Raw genomic sequence first — 27158 nt, forward strand, 5'->3', positions numbered from 1 at the left:
CGAATCTCAGGATTTATCCCTTTAGAGTTTGTTAAACTATTGCAAAACAATAAAAATGTTTACAGTATAGTTGATTGGGTCAGACCAACTTATAGTGAACTATTCCTTTAAAACAATTGGGTGATCATTTGAACTAGGTGCTGTTTGGACTTCACATTGTGCTCACTATTTTGTTAAGGTTTAATTTCAGTGTGTAATACATCATTGTACAACACAGTCTGTTTTGATTGCTATCTCACTTAATAAAATAAATGCAGATGTCAGGATCTATATGGCTATTTCAGGACCACATACTGTAACTACAGTATTTCTGCATAGATCAGTGTTTCACTGATGAACTACAGGCCCTCAGCTTTAACCAGCTTAATCAGGACTATTTGTGAGCGCTTGTAAGTCTCTGTCTCTGACTGGCTACTATTTTAGCTGGTAAAACTTCTCTAGGGTATAAACCCTAATGCTCCTGTAAGGAGCTTATCTCCTGCCTTTCTCGCAGGTTCAATCCCTTTCTCCTCCCTCTGAAGACTGCAGCCTATACTGGCAGCACACGTCAGAATCATTTGAAAGGTATGTTTTTAAACAAACAGATTCTGTTCAACTTTAATATGAAATGAAATAATATCACAAATGTTTACATGTGTCTGTAGTGGGACAAGAATCTTTAGAGAAATAAAGGCAAAATGTCCTTAAAAACATTCAGTTAACTGCACTGTACACTATCTATGTGGGTGCATAGATTGTGTTGGTAAGTTTGAATGCAGTTAAATGGTAAATATTATCTTATACAGTATGTATGGTGTGTTTGCTTGGGTAGGAAGGCAAATTAAAAATGTGTAGATGATTATTGTTTTCAAATGCATTAACATTTGCAGTACTGTTGTACTCTGAATTTTATTTAGCTCGGGTGTAATGTTGTGTCGTCATTTCCAGTACAGTACGTGTGATTGTGTTATGTTAACGTGTTAATATGGTGTGGTTTTTAAAGTTCTTGAATACTCGTCATAAAAGCAAGTATTTTAATTTAATTTAAAAGCTCCCCATTATTTATACCATGATCAATGGAAATATGTAAGCGCTTCACACTACAACCCCCCAGTGTTCAAGCCAAATCTATGCTCTTGCTGTTGACAAGGTTTGTTTGGCATGGCATAATTGCTAACTATTTACTGAATACTACCAGAGATTATTTAGCAGAGACGGGTCACTTCTACTTAATGAATGGAAGAAATTGGAAGGCACAACCAGGAAGTTCTAGCGCTAAATTAGGACTGTGGAAAAAACTGATTGGAGATACTTGGATGATTTTTTGTACAAGTTACACACAGTCATACCTTTAACGTGAATTTTAAAGCCGCACTGTTTTTTTTAAAAAATGGATGTTGCTAACAAGTCACTAGATAAGAACTACAAATACCACAAGCATGAAAGTAAACGTGCCTGACGAAATGGAAAACTGTGGTATTTCTTTTGCTGAGTTCCATTCTTGTGGGAAATTCCGACTTGATATCTCCGATCTCCAACAATAAAGACATTCCATTGCTTGATGCTCAAAGATGTCGTATAAGCAAACAAAACTGCCATGCTACCGTTAGCTTGATGTCTCATCGCAACCAAACTGATAAACAATCCTGCAAAACTTGCATTTGTTGTACAGGTGTACTATTATCAAAAGATTCTGAACACCTGTTTCTGCAAATGTTTGATAAACAGGAATTTTGACTCATTGATTGATTTTAATGAATAAAAGTGAATGTTTATCATTAACTGCATCTCCCTGGGTGCCGACATGTTTGCGTGATGTCAAGCACCTGCATCTGGGCGAAATCAGAGTTGAAGATTTCTGCGCGAGTTTCCAAGTTGGAAGTCTGTCTTGCATTTTTCCTGTGTTCAAACTGAGTCTTAGCTCTTGGGGGGTCCCCTTACACTGACCTTTTCTGGAAGAAAAAATGCTGGTAGCTGCGAAAGCGCAAGACTGTCTGCTCCGTTTGAACTGAATAATTACATCATACGCAAGAACAACTACCCAAGAATCACTACGGGAATCCTTACCAAAACTTCAAAGAATAATTTTATATATTGATTAAAAGTAGTAATTTTGATATTTAATGAGTTTTCATAAAAGAGTAAGATGTCAGGCTCAATAATAGATTCATTTTTAGAATTTAAATTGTGGTCACTGTGGCTGAGATTCAGTGTATGGTAGAGTAAAACGATGTAGCTAATTCGTGTGAATTATGAAATGCCATGATGCATTGTCTTTTCTGTTATCATTATCGTTTATCATCATTTATTGTGCATTTAAAGATACTGAGGGAGGGCCGCTCGTCACAGGCACAGTATAATTAATGGACAAAGATATTTCTCTACATAACATCCATATGATAACTTTCCAACTGTTTTATTGTTAGCTAATATATAGTGTTCAATAAATACCGGCAAAACTAAATGCGTATTAACGGCGTGCATATTAATTAACCTCTACAACAGTTTAGTTTTAAAATAAAAGATGATGTTATGTTAGTAAATTTGGAGTACCAACAATAATACGTCAAAGAAGGATTATATGTTACTATTATTGTGAGGTGAAAATGAGAATTTACTAAAATACTGTGCTGTTTAGAATTTTCCAACGTAAAAAAATCTCATTCGGATTATTTATGAAAGCTGGGACAGATAGGCTAATACACAATGTTGTGTTATGTCACAACAAACATTTAAAAAAAATCTAGCTTTATGTTTCTAGGATTCTAGTTTTGATGAAAAACCAGGGAACCCCACAATTTACATTATTTTGGCTTTTATGGGGGGTCCATTAACTCTTATGTAGGGTCTAGAATTCTGACTTTCTGAGTTGAATGTTATGCAGCATCTAGCAACTTGTTAATGACATATTGTATTTTTTTTTTTTTTTTAACATGGTGGCTTTAAAATTCAAATTTTTGTTATGACTGTGTATCATTTATGTTGCAAAACAAAAAGTCCAAGTATCTTAAAGTAATGTTCACCACAGACCTTATTTTACTTATAAATCCAAAACTGCCATTATAAAAACCCATAGGAAAATCCTGTGGGAACTGTTGGCTCCAAAATGCAAATTCTCTTCCGGGTGTTTGACTACAGCCTGAACAGCACTATAGTATGCTACACTGTTGTCACATGACCTCATTACAGTACATTGCATGTTTAATTCAGGTGTCCCGTTGTCATCTTGAAAATAAAAACGGTTATTCCAATTTTCTGTTAAATTGTCAAGTCATGAGACATGAAAGAGATCTCTGCTGTTAATCAGTCACACCGGAAATGGACAAAGTTGTGCGAATTACTGTGGGATACAGTTTTCCATGCAGTGAACTCTGTTTCACATATTGGCAATTAGGTCATCCATCCAGAACATTTGCATGCTGTGCACTGTATACATGCTACATAGAGCAGCAATAGTAAGAGTATGCTTCTCCAATTGTAGCCACACACACAGTCCTTAGTAGAACACATAATTTATTTGATATTATATTGTTATTGGTTGGTACTGCATGGACTTGGGTAATTACTTTCATCACCCAGCTAGTTTAAAACACATGGGTACAACACTGATACCAAGATAGTACACGTTCAACATTTACACTTTTTAATTGCTTTCTTATTATATAAACATTTAAAGACCCCAAAAGTTCTTTGAACTAGTTTTAAATAGTTTAACCTACATAACAGCTATGAACCATGATTTGATACTTGTTACTTCTAATTGTAGACAGGTGGTATAGAATCTGGAGAATAGGAGAATTTGATTAGAAATTGTGGGTTCATATTGGGATCTCTGATTTTTAATTGCAGAGTTTGTATCTTGGCCAAATTTGAGCACAGTTTGAAACATTATTGAGCTGTCCTCTGAATCTCTATAGGAAACACATGTGAGATTACTGGGGTCTTTTTCTCTGGAGAAACATCTGAGAAGCAAGAGACTTCAACAAACGTCTATATTTGCTCTCCATTTAATCTTATTGCTGTCAAGAAGAGAAACTATTTAGATATTAAGGATATCTAATTTGTGGTTTTTAATTCCTATGAAATAAAAAAAGCCATAAAAATGTCACATTTGGAGTTCATGGGGTCATAAATAGTTTTTTTTTTTTAGTAGTTGTTGGTTGCTGTGAATCCATCCATCCTTTTATCCTCATGTTTACAGGCCCGTCCTCAAACAGACGCAAAGATGTGCGACCAGACATTTTTGGCCATCACGTTTGGCCCGTGTGATAACTGCAGTCAGAGCAAACCTCTGATGAACATCTATCTGAAGAATGAGCCCGTCAACTACTGCTCGCTGTGTGTGGAGCTGGTATGTCATCACACACAGTGCTTATTTTAAGATTTCTCTCAGAATCTCTCAGAAACTGATTTCTGTCTGCTATATTAAATTGTTTCATTGTAAACGAGTGTTGTTTCATATTCTGTTAAATGTTGTTGATTTATTGGCCTTGATTGTTTGTCTCATGGTGGTGAAGGACACTGGAAAACATTTCCTCATGTCATAACAGGCATGTAAAGTGCTTTATCTGAGAGCTCTTTAATAACACATGCAGTCATGAGCAGACCTCTAGAGAACAGCACAGACACTTATACAGAACACCAACACCAAAATGAAATACATGTACATGATTCTTTCTTTTTATGTGGTAAACACAAAGCTATTGTATGTGTTTCTGTATTGCAGATAAACATTTGAACAAGAACAACATCCAGACATCAAGTTTATAAAATACTTTTAGAATAAAAATGACATTTGGCAATTTTAAGGGTAAATAAAGAAAAGAATATGAAAATGAAAAATAAATGAACAATTAAAAAATGCAAATATATAGGTCCATGTACTTTTGCGTCCATTCTTTTTTACTTTTTAAACCCAAAAATTAAAAAAGAAAAATGTGTTTTTTGGTTTTAACACTGATGAATAGAATAAGCAGATACAAACTATTTCATTTTCTATTTAAAAATTAATAAAGAGAAAGGGGAAATGGCTTAATTTTTGTTTTCTTTCATTGTTTAAAAAATGTATTTATGGCTTGAAAATTTGATATGCACATGTGAGCGGCACTGAAACGCCCCTTTCATCTGATCAGTCAACCCGCCCCGTCTTCTGTACTGCCTTAATCCTATCAGACAGAATTAGAGTTGGGATTGCTCTGCAAATTTGTCCCAATTTTCATTAAATATTGTTCTGAACCACCATTAACTGTAACCTATGCATGCTATATGTATTAGAATATTGCTGCTGGGCACATCATGGTGTTGTTGCGAGGTGCCTCTAATGGACAATGCATGAGAGATCGCAAGCCACATCACATTGCAATATGCTGACTGGGAGTTGGTCTGTAATATATAATTTTTATTTTTAATAACATTGTATGATTGAATGCAAATGTACATGGACTGACCATTTATGCAATATGCATGATATTTTAATTATATGGCAGGAAAACTATTTTAGTATAGAAGTGGTGGTAAAAATTTTATTTTAGAAATATAAAATGTAAAAAATATTACAAAAATAAAAAAATGACAATTGGCAGTTTTAAGGGTGATTGAAAAAGGGAAACCAGAAAATGAAAAACAGAATGAATAAATTTAAAAATAAGAATAAATTAATTAAGCAAATATATGCAATATGCAGGATATTTTAATGATATGGCAGGAAAAAAAAACTATTTTAGTAGTAGTGGTACAAATATTATTTTAGAAATATAACAAAAAATATAACAAAAATACAAATTTAAGGGTTAGTGAAAAAAGGGAAATACGAAAATAAAAAAATAAAAAATTTAAAAATGAATGACTAAAATAAAAATATAAATACATTTAGAAAAAGAAAAGACAATGAAGATTAATAAAAACAAATACTGTATATGCAATATGCGGGATATTTTAATGATATGGCAAATTTTAAAGTAAAGTGAAAAAAGTAATGAAATGAAAAATAAAGAAAGAAAGAATAAATAGTTTAAAAATAATATACACAATATGCAGGATATTTTAAAAAAATGGCAGGTAAAACATAATTTAGTAACAGAACAGAATAGAAATATAACAAATGAGTAGTTCACATGATATGTCCAGCAGTGCTATAATGTGAAACATGCTATAGCCTCTCCTATACTCTAAAACTATTTTAAACACCATTTTTAAATTCCTGTATAATTATTGTTCAGTTTTTATTACCTCATTTTAATTGAGAGACTGTACATGGAATATTTGTACTTAGAAAAATTATTTGTTACACCACTGGACTATTCAATGAACTTTAAATAAATTATTTGAACGTTATTTATCAATAACCCACATTATAGGCCTGTTTTAGAAATATATCCGGTTTTTTTTATGCAAACATTTATTATTATTATTATTATTATTTTGTTGTTTGTTTTTTTATTCAGTTAAATGATCTGATTTAGTGAAAATGAAGAAATGTGGTTAAATGTGATTTGGGGTATTTTACAGTCAGTGGGGTGTGATACTGATGGTGGTGACGCGTCACGTGACGTGCTCGCTGTGACGTCAGCGCATCATCAGCTGTATCAGTCGCCCAGCTCGTGACACAGCTCATATTTACTGATATTCTTCATGTACCGGTGATTTATTAAAGATGGCCTGTCAGGGACTGGCGAAGGGCGAAACCATCAACACGCTGAAAGCGGAGTCTGAATCTCTGAAATCCAAACTGGAGGAGGAGAGAGCCAAACTGCACGATGTCGAGCGTGAGTAAAACACAGCGGCGGTGTGTCGATCACTACTGAGCTGCCTACATAGACTGCATTTATGGGCATCGCACTTAGGAAACCTGTCCAGGTAGGCAGCTCACTAGGTTTTTGAAACAGCCATATATAAGACATGACTGCTTTTCTCCAAAATATAATCTAGTGCGATCGAAAGATGTTCGCATAGCATATCCTAAATCATTTGTGAATGATGTTTTAGTCTGTTGGCACCGATTTGCATTTTTAATTGTCAAATGTGCGATTTAGATTTTATATTTAGATGTTGGCCTATATTTTGGTTTAAATATCACGTTTAGCCTAAAATTAATCCATATATTAACATAATAATTTAATTCTTCTTGTTTTTAAGTATTATCAGGTTTCTGTAACAGTATGAACATGTAATAATTTTAATCCTGGGGGACTCTGATGTCCTCATTACCACCCAAAAATGCAGATCATAAATCATGTAGCAGCTGTGTGTAAAAGAAGATTTGTGTTTTTCTAACTGCAGTACATCAGGTGGCAGAGAAGATCGATTCTTTGGGTCAGTTTGTCATGAAGACCAGGAGAACTTTAAAGGGACACGGTAATAAAGTACTGTGCATGGACTGGTGCCGGGACAAGAGAAGAATCGTCAGCTCCTCTCAGGTAACAGGATGTATTATCATCACTATCGGCCATCACAGTACCAAAGCACTGTCCTGCTTTCATGGAAAGACATTGGTCGATCGCTTTTAAAGGGATAGTTCACCCAGAAATGAAACTCACCCTCATGTATGAGAATTTTAGCAGGATGTCTGAGCTGCACTTTTCCATACAATGAAAGTAAATGGGGACTGAGGTTGTCAAGCTCCAAAAAGACTTTTGACATAATAAAGCATAATAAAAGTAGTCCATATCACTTGTGCATTATATGACAAGTCTTCTGAAGCCAGAGGATAGCTGTGTGTGAGGAGCGGACTGAAATTTAAGTCGTTATTCACTGAAAATCTTCCTTGACAGATGTGGTCACCATTCACTTTCATTGCATTGTATCTATAAAATGATACATTTTAAAGAACTATTCCTTTAACATTTATTAGAAAAGGAAATGCCATGTGCTAAGTTATCCACTCATTTTTTTATATTTTATTTTGTATTTCTTTTTTTCACTGAAATGTATCTCCTCTGTAGGATGGAAAAGTCATCGTGTGGGATGCATTTACTACCAACAAGGTAAGTCTATCTGTCGCACAGAACTGTGTGTGCTGTAGAGAGATGTTTTTCAGTTTTACAGCCATTTTACAGTATAATCTGCATGCTTTACAGTTGTAATGCACTCTAATGGATGTCTAAAGTATTAGTGCAAAAATAATCCTGCAGACACACACACACCATACCACGGTCATCAAACGTAAATATTTGAGCCCAGAATGACGCATTTGACTTATCAGAATCAATTATGAACTATACTTCATGCCGGTGCCATCACTGCACTTCTGGCTGTGTGTTTTTGATGGTGGCTACATCTTGTTACCTTGATAGTTAATAAATCTTTGCACATGGCTCCTCACATTTCATCTCGGTCAGTTTTGTAGGAATAGTGATGAAATGAATGTTTGTGGTGTGTGTTTTGTACAGGAGCATGCAGTCACTATGCCCTGCACCTGGGTTATGGCTTGTGCGTATGCCCCCTCTGGCTGCGCTGTGGCCTGTGGGTGAGTTTGAGTCAATATCAGCTGTATCCACTGTGTTATAAAAGAACAGCGAGTCAGCATTAAACACAACTACTGTAAATAAAATCTCTGATTTGGTAATGTAATCCATTTATCTACTCGGTATATAAAATATTCCTTACTATGCAAAATCTCTCTCTTTCTCTCAGTGGGTTGGATAATAAATGCTCTGTTTATCCTCTCTCTCTGGATAAAAATGAGAACTTGGCAGCTAAGAAGAAATCTGTGGCCATGCACACCAACTATTTGTCTTCCTGCAGCTTCACTAACTCTGATATGCAGGTGAGTGTGCGTCCATACTTCTGCTATTTGAGTTTGAGGACAGATTTAGCTCCAGTAGTGATCTAAATCTGACAAAACCTCTCTTTGGAGATTGGGATATTCCTGTTTGGAAAGATGGATTTTGAATATACAGTATATATAATCTGAAAGTCCTAAATGTTTGTCTTTTCTTTTTTCCTAAAAGTTTATTTCTTTTGAGCAGTGTTTCTCAACCAGGGGGCCTAGGTAAATTTCCAAGGGGGTCTCACGATGACTTTAAATTCTTAAAAATAAGTTAATAAGCTATAATATAATAATGTAACTTGTTATAGTAAATCTAAGAAATGCTACAAAAATATACATACTAAAAATAAAGATGTACAACATGTAAACTGACATCATATTTCTACACCTAACTCAATACAACAGCTGTTTTTATGGAAGAACATACATTTCTTGACGTTTCTGGAAGCACAAAGTTAATTGTGTTAATTATTTTAATGTATTGCCATTCCTAGTTTTTTTTAACAGAATTTGATAACAAGCAGCTTTGGCATCATTACAGAAGAAGTATGAAAGGAAATATCTTTGCCTACATGAAGGGGCCTTTGTTGTCTTCGTAGCAGTGGCAAGTTAAGAACCACTGGTTTATGGTATTTATAATTAGCTTTATATAAAACAACAGAAGTCTATGGTATGTTCTTATTTAAATATGCTAAATAATCGAAATATCTTTGCCTACATGAAGGGGCCTTGGTTGTCTTCGTAGCAGTGGCAAGTTAAGAACCACTGGTTTATGATATTTATAATTAGCTTTATATAAAACAACAGAAGTCTATGGTATGTTCTTATTTAAATATGCTAAATAATCGTTCACCCTTATACCTTCTCAAACTCATATGACTTTCTTTCTTCTGTGGAATACAAACAAAGTTATTATGAAGAAGGAATGAGGTGTTTTTGTCCACACAATGCAAGTCAATGGGGTCCAAAACTTTCAAGCTCCTAAAAGGCAATCCATACAACTTTAGTTGTTTAATCCATGTCTTCTAAAGCGATATGATCACTTTGGGTGAGAAACAGACCACATTTAAGTCCTTACTCATTATAAATCTTGACATCTGCTGTCTCCTTGGCACATTCATGAGAGAAGCTGTTTCTCACCCAAGTGATCGCGTCGCTTCAGAAGTCGTATGGATTACCTTTATGCTGCCTTTATGTCCTTTTTGGATTGTGAAGGTTTCGGACCCCATTGACTTGCATTGTACGCACATAAACGCGATCGACTGCATCCACACCACTAGGTGTCAGTATAAAGTCAAAGACGACTGTCAAATTGGTCGGCGAAACATAAACAAAATATTACTTAGTGCACCTTTCACATTAGCCTAATAAAGTAATTACATATATATTTAACATGACATAAGAAAAACAAAAGGCCATAAAACAAAACTCAGATGTAATTTAACATTTGTGCACAGAGAATAAACTGTCCTTGTTTGGTGTCGTTTGGTCTGCAGACATCAGTACATTGAGCTGAGTGTTGAATCTGTACTGCACTGTGTGAGGAGATAAACCATTTTTAATAATTCAGAGTTGAATAATTAAACTGTACATCTCTGGAAGGATGAGTTTATAATAACTGTTATTTATAGAACATACACATATTACTCATTACAACAATCATAGCAATGCGCTGGTTTTCCCCTGCTGTGATTTTAGATAGTTCACCCAAAAATTAACTCACCCTCATGCCATCCCAGATGTGTATGACTTTCTTTCTTCTGCAGAAAACAAATGAACATTTTTAGAAGAATATTTCAGCTCTGTAGGTCCATACAATGCAATTCAACAGGGTCCAAAACTTTGAAGCTCAAAAAAGCACATAAAAGCAGTATAAAAGTAATCCATATGACTCCAGTTGTTAAATCCATGTCTTCTGAAGAAATATGAAAAGTGTGGGTGAGAAACAGATCTATATTTAATATATTTTATGTCTCTTTTGGACCTTCAAAGGTCTGATCACCATTCACTTGCATTGTGAGGACCAACAGAGTTTTTTTTGTGTTTTGCTGAAGAAAGAAATTGATACACATCTGGGATGGCATGAGGGTGAGTTAATGATGAGAATTTTTATTTTTGGGTGAACTATCCCTTTAACTGTACACTGTACCTGCCAAGGAACAATGCAACTTGCTGTGCACTCACAAGTGTGTGGCTTTGACCGTGGCCTATCCAGTCAGAATTTGGAGAAAGAGCTATACTTTACATTTTTATAACAAATAGTAACAAATTGATGTACAAACATACTCTTTAAGATCTTTAATGAAATGAATAGCAGCTGAACAGTTATACATTGTTCGTGGTGATACATTATGAAGCCCTGCTGTGGAACATTCCCGAATAAGAATATTTAAAATATGTGACTGATAATAGCTGAATTTCTTTAGCATGTGACCTGTCTATTTGTCTATTCTGAAATTGGAATAGAAATTTGCATTAATAACGTCAGCAGTTTTCCATTGGGTTTGTGTTTGTTTTAGGAAGTTGCATGTTGGGGGTTTTTCTCTGTATTGTCTCACGTCAAAGTTTGTTCCTCTTTCTTGATTGTGTTCTTGTAAGCTACAATAAAAAGTAAAAAGAGGAAATGCCATTTTTAGTCATCATGTCAAGGTAGGGGATTGAATACATCTATTTAAAGAGCAATAGAAAGTGTTATAACTGATTTCCACAGTTATAACAACCTCTGTTGGGGGTTTCCTCCTGAACTGATTTAAATTGAAATATTCAACTGATATAGAGTCAGTGTAAAAAATCACCTTCAAATCGTAAAATAGGTCCAGTTTAAGAGGCAGTGTCCACAGAACATGTCATGGACAACCTGGAAATATCGAGGGATATTAAAATTGCAATTTTCCGGCCTGGAAAATTCATGGATTTGAGTAAAATCTTAGAAGTCATGGACTTTTTATAGTAAATCATTTTTCCTAGTAATGCTGTGCTCTGAAATATTTCATCTGCATGACTCGATTCCTTTCTTGAACCAAATTCAAACCTCAATATTTGTTATGGGGAATATAGTAGTGTTTTTGGTGCTATCATTGTCACGACCAATACCCCCACATGAGGGCGATAAAAGTATTATATCCTTTTTTGAAAACGTCATCAGCCATCCAAGTCATTGCAAAATGTAGAAGCATTGAATTCAAGTTATCTGTACTTAGTTAACCATTTGACAAGCAAACAGGAGACAAACATAGATGTGTGTGTGTTTCAGATTCTGACATCAAGTGGTGATGGCACATGTGCATTATGGGATGTTGAGAGTGGGCAGCTGCTGCAGAGTTTCCACGGTCACTCGGCGGATGTGCTCTCATTGGACCTCGCTCCCTCTGAGACAGGAAACACCTTTGTGTCTGGGGTCAGATATACCTGTTTACAGTCAGAAAAAACACACACCTGTTTACACTCAACACATACACACACCTCAACCGCCCTCACCTGTTACACACATGAGATTTCTATCTGTACAGCAAAATCAGCAGAATACTCGCTTCATTTTATAAAGGCATTTGGAAAGCATGGATTTTTAATTATAATTTCTAATCTGTCATCAGTATTAACATTATGGCACTTTCCATATGTATAGGGTACAAAATAGGGCTTGAAATTTGTAAAAAAAAACAAAAAACAATTATAATAATAATATTTTTATTTGTACTTTTTAAAGGGTCAGTGAAATTAGGTGAAAAAAAAACATTCTGAACAGAGAAACTAATTATTAGATGAGCCATTTTGTTTTCTGATTGTTTTATTTGGAATATTTTCAACCCTGTTACCAAAATTTGTCTAAATATCTAAATAAAACCCTAATTTGTATGATACTGCTTCCTGAATATCACAATTTATTGAGTGTTCCAGTGCTTTATTAGGGGGAAATCATACTGAACAGGGTTGAATGTGGGAAAATATGTGGCCCCTTAGATCACAGTTCGGGAACTTTTTTTCTGAAATAGTTTTGCATGCCCTCACAATAGTTTGCATTTCCTCATGATAAATTTACCATGGTTTTACTGCAGTAACCATATTTTAACCATGATATTTGTAGTAAAACCATAGTAATAATACAGGAAAATGAAAACTATGATAATAAAAATCATAAGTTTGAGGTTATGATTTTACTGCAAATACCACTGTAGGTTTTTAAGCTTAAATTGAAATAAAATTGTGTAAAACAATTAATAAATGTAAGAGAATGTATGTATTATGTAGATATGTAAATATGTTTGTATAAATATAATATGTGTCACATATGTGTTATATAGAAATTAAGCAGTTAAAGCAAATGGTAAATTTTGTTGTTTGCTTCAAATAATTTATTTGTTAGGGTGAAGTAAAAATTTATAAATGTTAACAGCCATCTTGCTCTTATTTTTTTCTTTATATTTTCTTTGCTTTTTCTTCTTATGAGTTGTGAATAGGACTGTAAATGGAAATATTTAGAGAGAATATAAAACTAGAGAGGTAAAAAGGGTAGGCATAATAAGCTTTTCGGACATTTAAAAAAATAAAAAGGATGATGTTGGATGGAATAAACTGTCATGAATTGTATAAATGCCAAAATAAATAAATAAATGAAAATTTAATTATACAGTACACTGTATTAAAACCATGGTTTCCGGCCAAAAAAAAAAAAAAAAAACATGGTTGCTTAACTTACTTTTCATAGTTACTGCAATATTACTGTCAAAAGACACTTTAAATTCTATATATTTTTGGGGGTTTATAAATGACGATTTAACAGTTTAATATTCGTTATAAAGTATATGTCAAGTAGATCCAGCTACTCTACAGGTCATGTGATTACGTGCACGTTCTTGGCGCTTTATGAATATAGTAGACGGGAGCGTACCTGTTCAGGGGCAAGCTCATTTGAATGGAATTCGCTGCACAGCATGCAAGCCATTTCTTCCTTTTCCTTCAACATTTTTGATGTTAACCACACATACTAGAGGTCTGCATGGGACCCGTACCTGAGACCATGTTGCCCGTCCCTACCCGGCCTGAATGATACCGTCAGATTTTAAGCCTGAACCCAATCCAAACCCGAAATTGCTTACTATCTAATCTCTTTTCCTAGGAAGTACTGTTGCAATAGGCTGTATTTTATGTAAGCATATAGGCAACATTCGTAACAGTACTGAAACAGTAAACATACACAGTTTTAACAAGACACGACAGCCCCTTAGTACACTAGAGCAGAAGGGAAAAAAGTATTGCAGAACAGTCCCTCTATGCAGCCTGAACTTGTTTAGAATGTTGAATCTTTGTGACAACTGTGCTGAAAAAAATCTAGATGCATCGCAAAGAATGAAACAGAGCGCAGGTGTCTCAGCATGCATTTTTGACAATTTGAAGTTCTTTTTAACTTGACATGGTGTTTAAAATACGCAGGTCCCGCACGAGACGTGTCGCAAATGTCAAAGACATTCATCCAGCATGTGCTTAAACAATGGGAAAACAGAACAGACGCACGCAAAAACACATTCGGTGTGAACGGCCCCTAACTCCGTTCGCACGTGTCTATGAGTGAGAGCGCATGCGTGAAACAAGTTCGGTAAGCCTGTTTATTTTTTCATTAATTACAAACCCGAACCTGTCCCGAACCCGAAGTCCTACTTGAAAAAACTGACCTGAACCCGGCCCAAAACCTGTCGGGTTGCAGACCTCTAACACATACACACCCACACAGACACACAGAATACGAATACCTCCATCTACATATTCACCATTGAGACATTCAAGATGTCTCTGCTTTGTGGGAAATAAAAGGCCCTTTGAAGGGTAATTGGAACATCAACCAGTCTCTCTATGTGATCAATCTATCCTAGTCACTTAATTGTGACCAGCCTGTTCACCTTATCCTGCACCCTTAAAATCGAATCAACTAATACAGTATCTTTCAATGGTCCTTCGAGCCAGAACTTAAGGGTGATTGTATGACAGGCAAAGGGATGGAATTATCACCAGCTAGATCAAACGAGCTGGAAGAGGATGTCACCTTACCTGAGGCTCCAAAATGTTCTAATGGAGCAATAACTAAAGCATCTCTACCATGCTCCCTGCACGACCTCTTGGGGAGAGGCATCCTCCAGAGCGATATACAGACATTCCCAATCAAAAGATGAACAAATCTGTCAATATAAAAAGTTATGGCCATCAGCAAAGACCAAAGTCACATAACCCTCCTCCTCCTCCTGCTGATATTAATCACTCATTGGAACCTGGGGTGCACCCTTTGCCTGATGAACTAACTCATAACTACACCCATGGTGACCATAATACCACCTCTGTAATCAGTAGTAAGGTCTCTCATGGTAGACCCAAATCAAAGCATTCAAAACACAAGCAATCAAGTGGCTCTGAAACCAGTTATACGTACACCAGTGGGAGTAGTATTTCTGGGCAATCAGCCTTTAACCTTAATTCATAGCAGATGGCTGTTTTGGAGGAGGAAAATCAATGCTTTACGGGAGGTGGAACGTCAGATAGAAGAGGAATTGAACATGGATAACCAGACTTGTAAACTGGATGCTCAGGCACAAGAAGCCTTAAAGGAGTGTGAGAGATTGAATAGATCTGTTACCATGCAAAGATGTCTTCTTAAAGCTAAAATGGAACTAGAGGAGGCGTGTTTGATTTCATCACTGGTGAGAAACCAGATGAAGATCTGGATGCAGATCTTCAAGCACCCTGTTAGACCACCGCAAAGCAGTCAGGTGGCCCAGAGGCCACTGCAAAGGAGTCCGTTAGCCTAAGGGCCACTGAAATCAAGTGGTGTATCAACACCTTTTCCTCTCCATCGTTCTATCCTAAATCTTGTTTAGGGTCTTCTCTTCAACAACCACCAGATCAAACAAATCTTTTCCATCAGCCAGTTATCCAGCAAACACAGCAAGTTAAAGCAGAATGGGCGGATGGAGGGGCTAGCATTATGGAATTGATATCTACTGCGGATGTTATACCCCAATCTAAATTGCCATACTTTGACAGTGGGAAAAAAGTGATTTTGTGCTGCTTGACATGGCACTGGAGAGTTTGTTGAACATTCATGATCACCTGACTGAGCAGTATAAATTCTAGATCTTTTTGGACCATCTCAAACTGCTTAGTGCATACAAATTAGCCAAATCCTACCTGCATGCAGCCAACCCATCCACGGCAACTCTTATGGCTCTGTGAGGAAGGTATGGACAACCTCATCGGTTGGTGCAAAATGAAACTGCCAACATCCTTCAGTCCCAACATATCAGAGTAGGTGACCACAGTGCTTTCCAGGACTTTGCTCTTTCAGTCCATTCCCTGGTGGGTCTATTGCAGTCAGTGAAAAGCACCATGGACAGTGAATTACGATGTGGATCACATGTCGATAATCTGCTTGCTAAACTTCCAGTTTCTTATCGTGAAGGGTTCATAGAGCACTGTATCAAACAAGGAATTCTCAAAGATGGATTGGAGAAGAATTATAATTTGGTGGACTTTTCAGCACAGCTTCAAGTTAAAGCTCAAACCAAGAGTATTGCACATTCTGCATCATTGTCAGCATTCCCGGACAGGAAGGAATTCACTAGGAGCCTCTTTACTCTTTGTGGTTCCATAGCTTGTCCCACTACAGCTGAGTTTATTGAGAGTGTAGAGCGATTGTGGAAGATGGACTCCTTTCCAAACCGGAAAGAAAAAGATGTGACTCATTTAAAACATCAAGATGCTCTCAATTTGTTGGAAACCCAAACTACTGTCCTGCCAGTGAATTCTGCATCCCGTTATGCTATACCATTACTTAGAAGCCCCAGCAGTCCACCTTTAACCTCTTCACCTCAGGACATTCTGTCTCTATTTTGGGCCACAGAACAACGGTTGAGGAAAGATCAAGAACTGGCTGAAATATATAAGCAGGAAATTCAAAAGTTGGTGGAAGCAGGCTGTGTGATGAAAGTGTCTTCCCTGGTTGATGACTTACGTGCCACTGAGTCTTGGTATCTCCCACATCACATCATCAAGCAACCCAGTGGCAAGCACCATCTGGATTTCAATTGTTCTTTCCAAGTAAATGGCCAAAGCTTGAATGTCTGCCTCCTTCCAGGACCAATCTTGGGCCCTTCTCTTCTTGGTGTCCTTCTCCGCTGCCAAGAGCATTCCATAGCATTTAGTGGGGATGTAAAGGCTATGTTTCATCAGATATGCCTGCTACCTCAGGACAAACCATTACTCCATTTTCTGTGGTGAGATAACGAAAATGGAGTAATCTATGAATGGCAAGTTTTGCCATTTGGCACTACCTGTAGCTCTTGTTGTGCCATCTACGCTATGCAGAGATTAGTGTGGGCATATCCTAAAAAATGATCAGGATGTACAGGATTCGGTGATGAAGGCCTTTTATTTGTTAATTGCCTGCAAAATTTGACTTCTTCAGCAGATGCCATTGCGCATCTCAAGCGTATCCATGCTCTTCTGGCCAAAGGTGGATTTGAAATTCATCAGTGGGCTATCAACATGCCTGAGGCAGTCCAACATCTTTGACCAGAGGTATGATCAGCCAGCACCGATTTATGGCTTTCAGAGGCAGGACTCAATCCAGAAGAATTGACCCTCGGACTAAGTTGGTGTTGTGTTCCTGATACCTAAGGATATGAGCATTGTGTCTCACCAATAGACGTCCCAAGAATGCGTCAGATCTACCAAACATTGGCCAGACAGTACAATCCTTTAGGATACCTTCTTTCTTAAACAAGCAGAGCAAAAGTGCTAATCCAGGATCTTTGGTGGACTAAGAGAGGCTGGGATGAACCCCTCCGTCCATCTGAGCTTCTAAAACAGTGGCAGAATTGGGAGGGAGAAATCTCTGACCTCTCCAGCATTGATGTATCCGGATACTATGTATCTACATGTGCTGATCGAACAGATGCCGTGAGGGAGCTGCATATATTCTGTGATGCCTCAGAACGAGTGTATGGGACTGTGGGTTACCTTTGCGTCTGTGATTCAGATGTTCATGCTCAAGTGTCTTTCGTCATGGCCCTCTCAAAAGTCGCACCAAAGAAGCAATTCTCTATGCTGTGCCTAGAGCTAAGTGCAGCTCTTTTAGGTGCTCAGTTGGCAAACATGCTGCAGACTGAGCACACTCTCCCTATAAATAGAAGTGTTCTTTGGAGTGATTCTACAACAGTCTTGGCATGGTTAAATGTCAATCGTCTGCACTTGGGTCGTAGAAATCCAGGAACTCACGGATCCCGAATATTGGAGGTACGTTGATAGCCAGAATAATCCAGCTGATTATTTAACCAGAGGTAAGACACTCAAGGAACTAATGTAGATGGAGTATGGGAACTCCATTCTTGCTTCAGTCTGAGTGTTTCTGGCCAGTTGTTCCCAAATCAGTTTCTGATTCCCTTTTTTCTACTGCAGAGAAATCTGAGTTGAAGAAATCAGCCCAATGCCTTAAATTGTCCACATAAGTGATAACGCTGCCTGATGCTTCTCAACATTCCACATGGCGTGATTTGCTCTCTGCCACTGAACAATTCATAGGCAACTCTGTCACTGTCAAAGACTCCACTTCTCTCTCTGCAGAGACTCTCCTTCTTCAGCGATCTCAAGTAGTTAGCTTCCCTAAAGAACCCAATGCCTTACGGAAAGGACAGCCAATACCCAGACGAATTCGACTCTTGCCATTATCTCCTGAGCTGGATCCAGTCATTGGACTGTTGCGAGTATGTGGGAGACTCTAAAGAGCACAGGATTAGGATCCTGACACCATTCATCCCATCATCTTGGATGCCAAGCACCCTCTAACTAGGCTCCTCATCAAAGAATATGATGAGAATTTACTACATCCTGGTCCAGAAAGAGTCTATGGTGAATTAAGGCACAGATACTGGATTATAAAGGGTAGAGGAGCCATTCGAAAGCATCAATATAATTGCACAGAATGTTGCAAGTGGGAACCTAATCCAGCATTCCCAAAAATGACAGACCTACCACCAGCAAGGTTACGTCTTTTCAAGCCTCCATTCTGGTCCACTGGTGTTGAGTGCTTTGGTCCTTTCAGTATTAAGATATCCTTTTCATGTTTTTAACTACCCATTGTGTGCATCTTGACCTATTGGAGAATCTTGATACTGATGCCTTCCTTATGGCTTTAAGGCACTTGATGGGGCAGCTGGATGCCTCCCTGCCACGGGCCATGTTGTCGGAAATGTCAACTAGTCAACTGTTGGCAGATCATTTCTGGGCCAGGTTTCTTTGTGACTATCTTCCCAGTCTTCACCCCTGTGGGAAGTGGCAGCGGGAAGTGAAGAACAGCCAAGTAGGAAACCCAGTGTTGATTTTGGATCCTCAACTACCCCGTGGTTCCTGGCCTATGGGTCGAGTCATTGGTGTGGCAACCAGTGTGGATGGACGTGTCTGATCAGCAGACATCAAAATAGGAGACAAAACATATATAAGACCAGTTTCTTACCTAATTCTACTTCCTGAGTTGTCTGATGAGTAACGTGTCTTCGTCATGGATGGAACTGAAAGCTCCAAAGCTAAACTATGGTATTTGTAATTAAAAAATAATAACCACAAAATTATTATGGTTATTACCATAGTTTTAATTTTCATGTAATATTACTACTGTTTCACTACGAATATCATGGTTAAAATATGGTTACTCTAGTAAAACATGGTAAATTTATTGTGAGGGAACGCAAACTAGATGAGGGCATGCAAATGTTATTGCGAGGGAATGCAAAACTTATTGCGAGGGTGCGCAAAACTATTTCAGAAAAAAAATTCTGTCTTGTCATCTAAGGGGCCCCGCAAGAAAATTTGTGACATAGCTCAACGTTACCTTTTTTTCCTACAATTAATTTAATATCAGTTCAACAAATTGTCATAATTGTGATGGGACAGACAAATTCACAATTTTAAAGTAACATTGGTCACACTTTATATTAGGTGGCCTTAACTACTATGTACTGGCATTAAATAAATACAAGACAATGTATTTACTGTGTAACTACATGTTGTTCTGCAAAATTTCCACATTTGCTGCTACTGAGGTTGAGGTACGGGTAGGTTTAGGGGAAAGGGTAGGGTTAGCGTTAGGATTAGGGGTTAGAGTTAGGTTTTGGGGTAAGAATTGGGTTAGGGATAAAGTTAACAGTGTAACTACAAATGTAATTCAATGCATGTACTTTAAATGTAATTACAATGCAACAACATGTATGTACATAATAAGTACATTGTATCAAATAGTTAAGTACATAGTAGTTAAGGCCACCTAATATAAAGTGGGTCCGTAACATTTGACTCTACTTGTCATGCAATGTTAATTCTATGTCACATAATATTTTATGAGATCTAATAGTTCAATTCCCCAAGAACATGGGTTTTGGGCATTTAGTGCTGTTTTACAAAAAGTAATGAGATGCCAATTTGTACCCTATTCATAGAAATTGCCCTCTAACTCTCTGATTTTATCTGTAATGTTCTTGATTCAGTCAGTGTCCGCTTATATAATGCAGCTATATTTAGCACATCATTGTCATGAGATTCAGCCTGTTGTGAGTGTTGCTCTGCTGGTCTGTAAAGTGCTGTGTATGTGTGTTTCAGGGCTGTGATAAGAAGGCTAATGTGTGGGATATGCGCTCGGGGCAGAACGTTCAGTCCTTTGAGACTCATGATTCTGACATCAACAGTGTGAAGTGAGTGACCCACAGCCTTACACTTCCTGTTGCTGCCCATAGTGATGTACAGGGTCCAAATGTCCAAATGTCTTTTTTGTTGCCACAATTGAAAATGTACCAGTCATAAAACTAGTTTACATTGCTTTTATTTAAAAAATATAGTTTTCCCTTTGACAATGTTTTTTCCTTGCATGTTTCTGACAAACATTGCGTCACTCGCAGCATCATATATGAGACGAGTCAGTATCTGTAAAACTGCACCTGTCACAAATGGCACTTTGGGATTTTGTTCCTCATATATTTGCCATAACTTCTTTAGCTCTGCATTACTCTCTGGATTTGCCAGCAGTTCATGGCGAGGTCAAAAGTTTATGTTTAAAATGTCAATAGTATATATAAATAGCCTTAAGTGGTCTGAACTTTTGAACTTTTCTGAACTTTTCATGGAACTCAGACACTTTTGCATTTATGTTACATAAAATAACAATAAAAGACCTCAAAACCTTGTAAAATGTCACAAATAAATGCTGTCCTGTGGTGGTGTTGGATTTTTTTTTTTTACGTATTTCAAGACAAGTTATATACCAAATGAAAGCATTCATTCACAGGAATATAACTATGCAGTTTTTTGTAGTATTGTTTTGCCATCACACCACAGTTTCAATGATTATCAAAAGAATCACGAAGTGAAATATGATCGCTGTAAGACAACAAACGTCTTATGTCTGCTCTAATCAAGCCCCAAGTAGCCACGAGCTCTATATCGGCTCTTCCCTTTGACTGTTTTCTTCAGAATGAGCTATTATCTACTTGTCTGTGAGCTTGTTGGGGTAAATAATGTAATGTTATGTCTTAGATGTCCAGAAAAAAAATGCGGTTTAACAGAAAAACGTGATAAACAAAAAATATCAACTTTCCAATGACACCAAGAATTAGCTTCTAGTCCACTCAGAGGCCGAGATATTTGATGAAACATTGTGGAAGGTGTGTGATTCTGTAAAATGAGACCTATATTTTCCAATTTGTCCACTGTATGTGGGTAAGGTGAGCTTTTATATTTGGATGTGGAAAATGCAGGCGGCAGCTATAACATGCAGCAGATCTGAAGAGGTTAATGAAAGGAATATTCCATATTCAGTAGCCCTAAAACGTATTTGGCCACTTTAGCTGCACTTTAAAATGTATGAATGTCATTTAATTATTTCCAAAATATCAAACCAAATGGTGAAACTTAGCACACTTTTCAAGCAAAACAGTACAAAAAAAAAAAAATGGTTTCAAATGGTAAAACAATAGATATACTGATAGGCTCAAGTCTTTTTCAGAACTTCAGTCTTATACAGTATATGAGTGTGTGTTGCTGTTTACAGATATTATCCCAGTGGAGACGCTTTCGCATCTGGATCTGATGATTCTACGGTGAGTTCTTCTGTGCTACTAAACATCAGTGAAACCATTCCATCACAAAACAGTTTTCAATATTTAAAGGTTACAAAAGACTGTTTTTCAGTCATGTTAAACCTCTGTGTAGACTGATTAATACTCCGCCTCCACACTCACCCTCTTGAGCCATACTTTAATGAATGTCTTGGTAATTGGTTGAGTTAATCAAGTGATCTTATGATTAGTTGACTTAAATGATCTGATTTTTCTCTTTTGGTCTTTGAATAATGTTGATGAGCTAATGGCATTAGGTGAGAGAGTTTGTTTGTGTGTTCGTCTAATGTTGATATTTCCGGTCAAGGTCCATGTAAACGTGTCTTTGCCTTTAAATCCAATCATTTGACTTGTTAGTCATCCGTTGATCAATGTAATGTCAAACAGTCTGAATCCATACTGAGCTCATGTGTGATGTTGTTTCAGTGTCGTCTGTATGACTTGCGAGCTGACCGTGAGGTGGCCATCTACGCCAAAGAGAGCATCATATTTGGAGCCTCCAGTGTGGACTTTTCTCTCAGTGGTGAGACAGAATTCTGCTCTTAAAGCCAAAGTTCAACCAGAATTGAATATTCTATCATCATTCCAAACCTCTATGGCTCTCTTTCTGCTGTGGAAAACAAGTGATGAAATTTAGGACTATGTTCCTGGTGCTCTTTTCAATACAATGAAAGTGAATGGTGACTGGTGCTGTCAAGCTCCAAAAAGCCGCATAAAAGAAGTCCATACGACTGGTGCGCTATATTCCAAGTCTTCTGAAGTCGGATGAAAGCTTTGTGTGAAGAACAGACCCAAATTTACAGAATTTTTTACTGAAAAGCTTCACCTCCACCATAGCTCTCAAATGTGTTTTCCATTCACATTTATTCATATTTGACGTGTCATCAAGTTTGAAATCAGTGACATCAAACGTCATTGGTTCTCGTGTCTTATTATTAATGTCAAAACTGGTGTGGCATGTCTTGACATGGTATGTTTTAATGTAGACAAATGATATTTAAGAGCTGCGGTGGTGGGGAAGATTTTTTTGTAAATAATGACTTCAATTTGTGTCTGTTCCTCACACAAAGCTATTGTATAGCCCTATAAGACTTGGAATATAGCACACAAATTGTGTGAACTAGGGGTGTGCAGCGACGCCGTTACTATGACAAAATTATCTGTATCTGTATCTGTATTCGGATAGAACCGGATGTGGGCGTGGCTTAAATCGGAAGTGTGTCAAACTAATTTTAAAATGTAACTCTCTTACATTTAGGCTATAGCTTCTGTATATAAAGTATGCCTCAGTTAGGCCTATTTAAATATTATTATTATTATTATTATTATTATTAATAATAATTATTATTAAATTTGTATTATTATGTAATTATATTATTGATATATTCTTAATTTTTTCTCACCAGATGAAGCTGAATATGTCGGCTACATAAACTGTGGAATATGTTGTTAACTGTGTTTTCTCCAGGTATTTCGGACATTAATGTCTGCTGAAACAGAATTTTTGTTTATGTTTGTGAAGTGTGCAAGTATAACAACGTTATTCTGGAGGCACGAGGTGTCAAGCAATTGTAAAATGTAAAGCACACATTTTGCAGCGAATATAAATACAAATACGAATATTAAAAGTAATGATAATAAATTAATATAGCCTACAAACTGAAAGCACCGTAAATCTCTATCAGAAAGTTTTATGATACACTCAAGGCTTATTACAAGCTTAGATTCCTAAGATGTGCACAATTAATGGAGACTGTCTGCAAACGGAGTTGAATCTGTGGCCATCCGATCAGAACTTGAAATCACATCGTGCGCATTTTCATTTATAGGTTTACACTGTAGTAATATTGGCTTCACAGACTCATCGTTGCTTTGTCATTTTTGATATGTTTATTTAAAAAATAGCTTTATGCCTGTGCTCGTTGGATGATCATTCTTCCGAATATTTTTTCGATTATTCGGGTGAATTCGTTATTCATTTTGAAGCCGATATTCGAATAAGGTATTTGGCTTCGTGCATACCCCTAGTGTGAACTACTTTTATGCTACTTTAAATGGTGCTTTTTTTGTCCTTTTAGAGCTTAACAGCCCTTTGAGCACCTGGCACATTTCAGCTAATCTCCTTTTTTTTATTTAATTGAGTATTTCAATTAGCTTCTAGTCCACTCAGAGGCCGAGATGTTTGACTGAACTTTGTGGTGTGTGAGATCATAAAATAGAGTGAAAGCTTATGGATGAGCATATGGGGAGTGCTCAGCTGTGTTAGAGTGCCACTTGCATTTCAGATCTGACACATTTCAGTAAAACTCCTTTTTTTGTTCCACTGAGGACATGAATATTGAACTATTGCTTTATATTGAATATATATATATATATATATATATATTTAATATTGAACATGCTACAATGATGAAAACACTATTTTTAACAATTCTGATTCATGCCCATCCTATACTGTATGTTAACTAGTCGTTGGGAAGCATATTTGTCACTTACATGTTGTGCAATGACTACCATAAACTATTCTAAGAAAATATTACTGGTTATTTCTCTAAATACAGTGTGCCAATACATATTTATTAAACAGTACACATAGTTTATATTGACTCATACCAGCTGTAATCAAACATGGGGTTCAAAGGAATGCTGGTTAGATATCACAGCTGTGACGCCTACACTCTGTGATAGCATGTGTCTAACATGTGTCTCACTTGTGATTATGAACATATAAGAGTACAATATATCCATATATATAAGTAGCTCAATGGCATTGCATTAGATGGTAAAATATCCAACCTGGTCTAATAAAATCACTTTACCTACATTTCACGTGGCTCGTTGTACGTATCTCTGCAGTTCCCGGTGAAATGAACACTAGAGGCGCTACAGCAACAAAGACTTTTATTCAATCAATCACGAGTAAAACAGTAGATTATCAGTTCATAAACACTTACTTTTCGGCCTGTTCCTCACACAATGCTATCTTACGACATCAGAACACTTTTATTATAGTGCATGACTTGTAAGGTGATACATTTTAACATTTGCATTACTTAACCAACTACATTTACAAGCTTTGTTGTGATCAAATTGCAGGGTACAAGTCCTGAAGAGCACGAGAGTCGACACGTGAGCCGAAAGTGTCATAGAAGCACCACAAAATGACATAGTTGCTTCAGCAATTGTGTTTTTCATCACACATTTGCTTTTTATTAAAATATCGGATAGGTTTATGTTTAAGTTTTAGGGTAGGGAGGTAGGTTTTGTTGATTTAAAAGTCAATATAACAGAAACATTAAAAACCTCAACCATTTGGGAGAAAATTAAACTCGCTTTTAGCGCCACTCAGTGGACATTTCACAACATTGCAAAAATGTTGCCGCTATCATGGAACTTTAATTTTGTCTCTTTTTCACAGGCCGGTTGCTGTTTGTGGGTTATAATGACTACACCATTAACGTCTGGGATGTCCTGAAAGGTACCAGGGTGTCTATTCTCTTTGGCCATGAAAACCGGGTCAGCACCGTCAGAGTTTCCCCTGATGGTACTGCGTTCTGCTCAGGGTCATGGGATAACACCCTGCGGGTGAGTGTCAGCCTCTCGCCCACTGAGGAAAATCACCTAATATGTGTCAAGTTTCACAATCATCACAAAGTTACAGTCATGACATATATAAATAGAAAGTACAAGTGGAGAGTATTTCAAAAGACCATATACATTTAGCTTTAAATAAATTAAGAAACTAAGTAAGGGATAATGTACAGTCCGGCGGTCATTATTGCAAAATTACCCTCGACTGTGTGATGAGGGGTTTTGTATCGCCCTGGAGTTTAAACTATTCATTATTTCATCATTTGTTATGTATTATTTTATGTCCTCATTTAAATTGAGAGACTATATGGAGTATTTGTGCTTTTGACAGTTAATTTGTCACACTATAGGACCATTAAAAGGAACTAGTGAAGGTCACATGTGATTAAATATCGTGAAAAATAAATGGTGATCAGTTACAGGACCTAAAATTTGCTACTACGCTTGAACATTCATTTAAATTTGAACATAAAATCCTGATGTTCATGGACATATTATGTTCCAACTACTTATTCATTGCATTTTCACTTCCATTATTCCGTGGTTTTGGTCCTTACTGGCATCAGTGAGCAGCTCTAGATTATGACTGGCAGCAGTCAAAGGTGCTTTACACCAACCTGTGGTATCTGTCCTGTGACAGAAACCACACAACACACGTCATACATTCCCCGCACTCTTCTCTTTTGTACCCTTTAGATGACTGAAGAAAAGAAACCCCTCTTTCTCTCTTTGTGTGTTCCTCTTCTGTGATTTTGATGATAATTTAGGATTGTATTTTCAACACATAAAGAACACAGTTTAATATTAACTCTTATTCATTTCTTTGCTACAGATCTGGGCTTGAGGATTGGCCGTGCACATGTGTGTGAAGAGATATTTGTAGAGGGGCTTCTCAGCATCACACAACACACAATTACTGTATTTTATTGATCTTAGCACAAATGACTAAATTTTTTTTTTTTTATCCTGCTATTTTCCTTCTATTTTAGTAAAATACAAAATGTTTAATAGATTGCCATTTTATTAATTTGTAAATTACACAAATCTAAAGAATGTTTTAATGTAATTGTCAATACTTTTGTAGGTACATTTTATGGTAATGATTTAAAGAGAGTTGATATCAGTTCTTGTGCAACAGACCTAGGAGTTTATATCCAGAACTTTCTCTGAAATTCACTTTACTATCACTATTTTATATATTTATCTTACACAATTATATCATTATGAATGAGTTTTGCTTGCACTACAATGTAAAAAAAGGAATTGTTAAAAGCTGCCCAGTGACTATAGGCCTTCTTCAGGTCAAATGTGTAGACAATCAAAATCAATTAGCCGATATTGTGAAATGTTTCAAATGTATGTACACTATGTATTTACTGTTGTCTCATATTGTTAATTGTCACTGTAATCAGAATTAAATGTTATCTACTTCTGTGTGTGTGTGTGTGTGTGTGTGTGTTTATACAGTATGATTACAATGAATATTATTAAAGGTGCTGTAAGCGATTTTATTGTTCTGAAGCTTTCAGAACTGAGCTATTGAATTAGCCACGCCCCCTCATTCCAAAACTCCGCCCTCCAAAGGTAATTTTGAGACCAAAACCGAGCAAAAGAGCAGCATTGCTTGTTCCTGTGGCTGTTAAATTCAACAGTGTCACAATAGCACCCTCAACTGA

The 27158-nt window shown here is 36.7% G+C and overlaps 1 protein-coding gene across 1 annotated transcript; it reads left to right on the top strand.

Annotated features, from left to right (window-relative positions):
- The first annotated feature begins 486 nt into the window (after window positions 1–486).
- Window positions 487–26918, top strand: LOC127417035 (guanine nucleotide-binding protein subunit beta-5b-like). Its single transcript, XM_051656722.1, has 13 exons — window positions 487–564; window positions 4181–4330; window positions 6632–6743; window positions 7258–7394; window positions 7920–7961; window positions 8367–8443; window positions 8611–8743; window positions 12000–12143; window positions 20381–20472; window positions 21825–21873; window positions 22318–22414; window positions 25310–25476; window positions 26315–26918. Exons 2-13 carry the CDS (start codon window positions 4205–4207, stop codon window positions 26324–26326), a joined length of 1188 nt encoding a protein of 395 aa, XP_051512682.1. The 5' UTR covers window positions 487–564; window positions 4181–4204; the 3' UTR covers window positions 26327–26918.
- The last annotated feature ends 240 nt before the right edge of the window (window positions 26919–27158 follow it).

This window comes from Myxocyprinus asiaticus, chromosome 26 (assembly GCF_019703515.2).
Source record: "Myxocyprinus asiaticus isolate MX2 ecotype Aquarium Trade chromosome 26, UBuf_Myxa_2, whole genome shotgun sequence".
Lineage (NCBI taxonomy): Eukaryota > Metazoa > Chordata > Actinopteri > Cypriniformes > Catostomidae > Myxocyprinus > Myxocyprinus asiaticus.